Source organism: Charadrius vociferus, unplaced genomic scaffold, assembly GCF_000708025.1.
Source record: "Charadrius vociferus isolate BGI_N301 unplaced genomic scaffold, ASM70802v2 scaffold176, whole genome shotgun sequence".
NCBI lineage: Eukaryota > Metazoa > Chordata > Aves > Charadriiformes > Charadriidae > Charadrius > Charadrius vociferus.
The window spans coordinates 386,120-390,053 of record NW_009648961.1 but is presented as its reverse complement, the minus strand read 5'-3'; the positions used below and the strand labels follow the sequence as shown (position 1 = coordinate 390,053).

Genomic DNA, 3,934 nt, shown 5'->3' with positions numbered 1-3,934 from the left:
TCTGTGTCTCACACCATAACTCTTCAGGAGGGTCTTGGCTCTTGTTATGGCAGTTCTTATGTATTCGTGTACTTTCTATGCATTTTAACACCACCACCACCCCCCCAACCCCATTTGCCTATTTAGTATCAGAAACAGCTGTTGATTCTTTTTCAGTTCTGTGTGCCTAAAAGGGGAACTGTAGAAACAATAAGTTCTTTACTAAGAGTCATTCAAGAAGGCATTAATAGAGCCTTAGAATTTGATATAGGCCTTATTACGGCCAGTCTCGGTCCTTAATGGTAAGACGTGCCAGCACATATTTCCAATAAACAGAATAGCAGCTACGCTGTTAAAAAAACTTATAGTTCTGCAAAGAGTAAGGGGAGAAAAAATAATGAATCTCTTAAAGTTCCACTTAGTTAACATCTTAGAAACAAAATTCTTTTCTCTTAAAACTTTGTTCCCCTTGCACCATGCTTATTAAAAACCCCAAATGACATGCACAGAAAGAAAGTGCGTGGGTATTAATTTAGTTAAAAGATGAGCTAAGCACAGGTGATTTCCCAGGGATTGTGATGACACACTGCTTTCTAGTGGTGTGCACTTATGAAGTCCAGCTCTTACCAAGTACTCCCAGAACACAAACAACTCTCGCCCATTTAGGCGTTGCTTCCACCAGAGAGACCCAGCTGCTCTGGGACACACAAGCTGCTGTGTGCAGCTGGTGGAGGGAGAGGCAGTGCAGAGAGACGGCTCCCGTGGAGGCAGGCACGGGCAGCCTCTGCTCTTGTCACACTTGACACTCACTCGTGTCGTCCTCATTAAGCTCCGACTATGTCTTTGCAACCTTTCATGTCCCCAGATCAGTCAGGAGAGTGTGAGTGCTGTCACCCTTCGCGCGTGGTGCAGGGCAGGATGCAAGCGCTACAAAGGTTGGATGTGAAAGGCTGATGCATGCTGGGAGATTTAGCGGAGAGAAATGATCTTCCCAGTGGTTACAGCCAGGCCCTGAGAACAAGAACAAGCAACTAACTGCCTCCCCTTTTCTGTGTCTCATTTTATCAGTGATTATCACTTTATTTAATCCGCTTTTAAAAAGCACCTGAGAAAATGCTTTCATCTGCTACACAGGTAGTTGAAAGAAATAACAACACGACTGCCTCTCTGTCACACGTCAATGGATACTAAGGCTTACTATCAGCTTACTTTTTATTTTAAAAAGAAGATGAGTGGGGCATATAGTCTTAGAGTACTGCGTTTACTTTTAGTACTAGCTCTGCACATGTCGTGCCATGCTGCATGGTGTGCCTACGTGAGTTACCATGTGGCGACAGAAGACCCTCATGAGGCTTCTGTATGGTTTCCAAAGCACCATGCGAGCAAGGTGTTTCCTCCAAAATTGTAGCCAAAACACCAATGCTCCAGGAAAACTTACTGGTTACAGAGGTTAAGGGACAGCATCTGCTGTTTGCAACAGGTCTCCTTAACATACTACAAATGATGCAGCCTTTCTTTTAAAAGCTGCAAGGGGAGGAAAAAAAACAACAAACAAAAACCTCCCCAAACCTATTTGTGAAGCTATCTAGAGCAGTGTCACCTGGTGTTTCCTGCCATAGCAAATTAGCCAATGTTTTGGGTTAAAAAAAAGAAAACATGTTGCCGTGAAGCAGTGTACCATTACCACAAGTGGGTTAATTTTCACTGTAGGAGACACTGACTTGTTACAGAGTTATCCTCAGCCCAGAACATCCTATGTGGTGATCTTTGGTTACCACAGCGCTGCAGGGAGTAAATGGGTGTTGTTCTAACACTTTGCTTTTGCTCATTTTCCATGTCTGCCTCAGAATGCTACAGTGAAAGTGAACAGGATGATCCAGAAATAACAGACACACCACCTCCCCCCTACACAGTTCAACCCCCACCTCCTCCTTCGGTAAGTAATTACCTTGTTTCTAGTTGCTAGCCAGTTGGAACAAAACCTTCTGGAGGTGGTGGGCCTTTGAGGAATAACTTAAAACAGTGGGTGGGAAGTTTCGCCCTGTGTGCCTGTGAAATGAGGATGCACTGACTGCCCCTGCCCTGTGGCAGAGCACGCAGTTATTGCAGCCTGTGCTGCTGGGAGCCTCGCACTGCAAAGAACATCTCCCTTAGACGGAGGTATATTTATCTTGCTGGAGAAAGGAAAGTGTCACTCTACCTTGTAGACTTGCTGTCTTTTCTTTACAAGGTTTTTAACACACTGCTATAACCCTGTTTTTCATACTATTCTTTTTTTTCTTAATCAGTCCCAAATCTTCTTTCTTTTTGTGACCCTGGTACCATCATCCAACAGATTTGTATTTATTTCTTTGAGTGACCTGTTCTCAATACTGATGAATTTGAAGCTGCTTTTGAGGCAGTGAAGAAAAGGGAAGGGAAAGAGGCCTCTTCTTACAGCGATAAAATTGGTTCTTTTCCTCTACCTCTGAAAAACCGACTATAAAAAAAGAAAATAACCACCCTCCCAAAATCTATACTATTTTTCTCTCTTGCTGGTTGAGTATTTGTCCAGAATATTCCTTCCTGCCTCACTTAATTTCATAAATTAGAATAAGCACTATGCACCCATGTGTGTCTAATCAAATTGACTCACCTAATTATTAGCCACTTATCATCCTATTAATCTTATTTCTATATCGTTGCTTTTCCCAGTGATCTCCTCTCCCCTTACATGCGCTTTAAGATACAAGGTTTACTTAATTTTATGTTTAGAAATGAGTAATCCAGTTTGGGATGGCAATTCAGCTGAAATAAGGAATCCTGGGTTCAAGCCTTTCCCTTCCCCAGCTGAAAGTTGACGTTGAGGGGTATGCAGTAACATACTTCCTACTAAATAATTTCATTGCATCTCACGGAAAGGAAGTGTCTGCTGCCTCATTGGTGTGGTACTGGTTCCTGTATGGCACACTGAAATGACATCCAGTAGCTGGGGTGGTCATGGAGGCAGCAAAGCAGGAACAAATTTGAAATATACAGATGAGCTGGAGAAACTTGCATGGCCACAGGCAATAAAAAAAAAGAAAAAGGAGATGTCATGCACAGGGTTGCCCGTCTGGTAATCTTTAATTAGTGCGCATAAAGCTGGGCACATATGTCACACTGTCACGCAGTTGCCCCCTTCTGTTTCAGTCAGATAAGTCAGTCTTCACTTCCTCTCCCGAGACAGTTGTGTAACGTTAATCACTGCAAAACCATCCACCTAGCACTGGGGGGGTGCGTGGTTTTCACTGCTGTGTAAAACATGATTCTTTATTGCCTGTATTAACTGGAAGTTAAATGTGGCTGAGTGGCTATAAATACCAAAGAAAATAGGAACCTTGGCAATACGTCTCCAAGAGTTATTCTGGGCCGAGGGCCGATAATGAAGCGTCTTGAATTTTATACCTCAGTGGCTTGACTTTAAGAGGCTGTAGATGTCTTTTCCGTCTGCTCACCTCTGAGAGAATGCCTGCATTTTTCAAGTTGATGAGTTTTAAACAGGTGCTGTTTTTTAGTTTTCTGGGTTTTTTTGGCTTCCGGCTGCTTGTCAGTCTGTTGCTGCAGAGGCGATCTCCAGTTGTCTCCTTCCCATATGCTCTTCTTGAGTGCTGGCCTCCACGTTTTAGCAGGGGATGCGTGGGAGGCAGGCAATGGTGCAGGTGCCAAGGGGTCCTGCTTCCTCAGCTGTTCCCTTAAAGGTTATCTTCCCTCCAGCCTTTACCTCTCTCAGCTGATTTCCCTTCTCCTCATCCCCAGCTTAAAATCCGTTCCCCCCATGGACAGAGCATGCCCCTCCTGAGCAAAATTGTCATCTTTTTATCCTGTAAATGGCCACCGGAATAAGTTCCAGCTGCTGTGTGTCTGCCCTGTGCTCAGCTTGCTTGCGTGGTGGGTAGGAGCAGTTAGGTGCCAACACGGCTGAGTTTGACTGCAA

The 3,934-nt window shown here is 44.2% G+C and overlaps 1 protein-coding gene across 1 annotated transcript in view; it reads left to right on the top strand.

The window, feature by feature from the left end:
• The window catches only part of CNKSR3 (CNKSR family member 3), a 132,742-nt gene that overhangs the window by 111,025 nt on the left and 17,783 nt on the right, over positions 1-3,934 (top strand). The window contains exon 20 of the mRNA XM_009887613.1: positions 1,827-1,915. Coding sequence (XP_009885915.1) covers positions 1,827-1,915 — 89 coding nt within the window. The remainder of the gene's footprint in view (positions 1-1,826; positions 1,916-3,934) is intronic.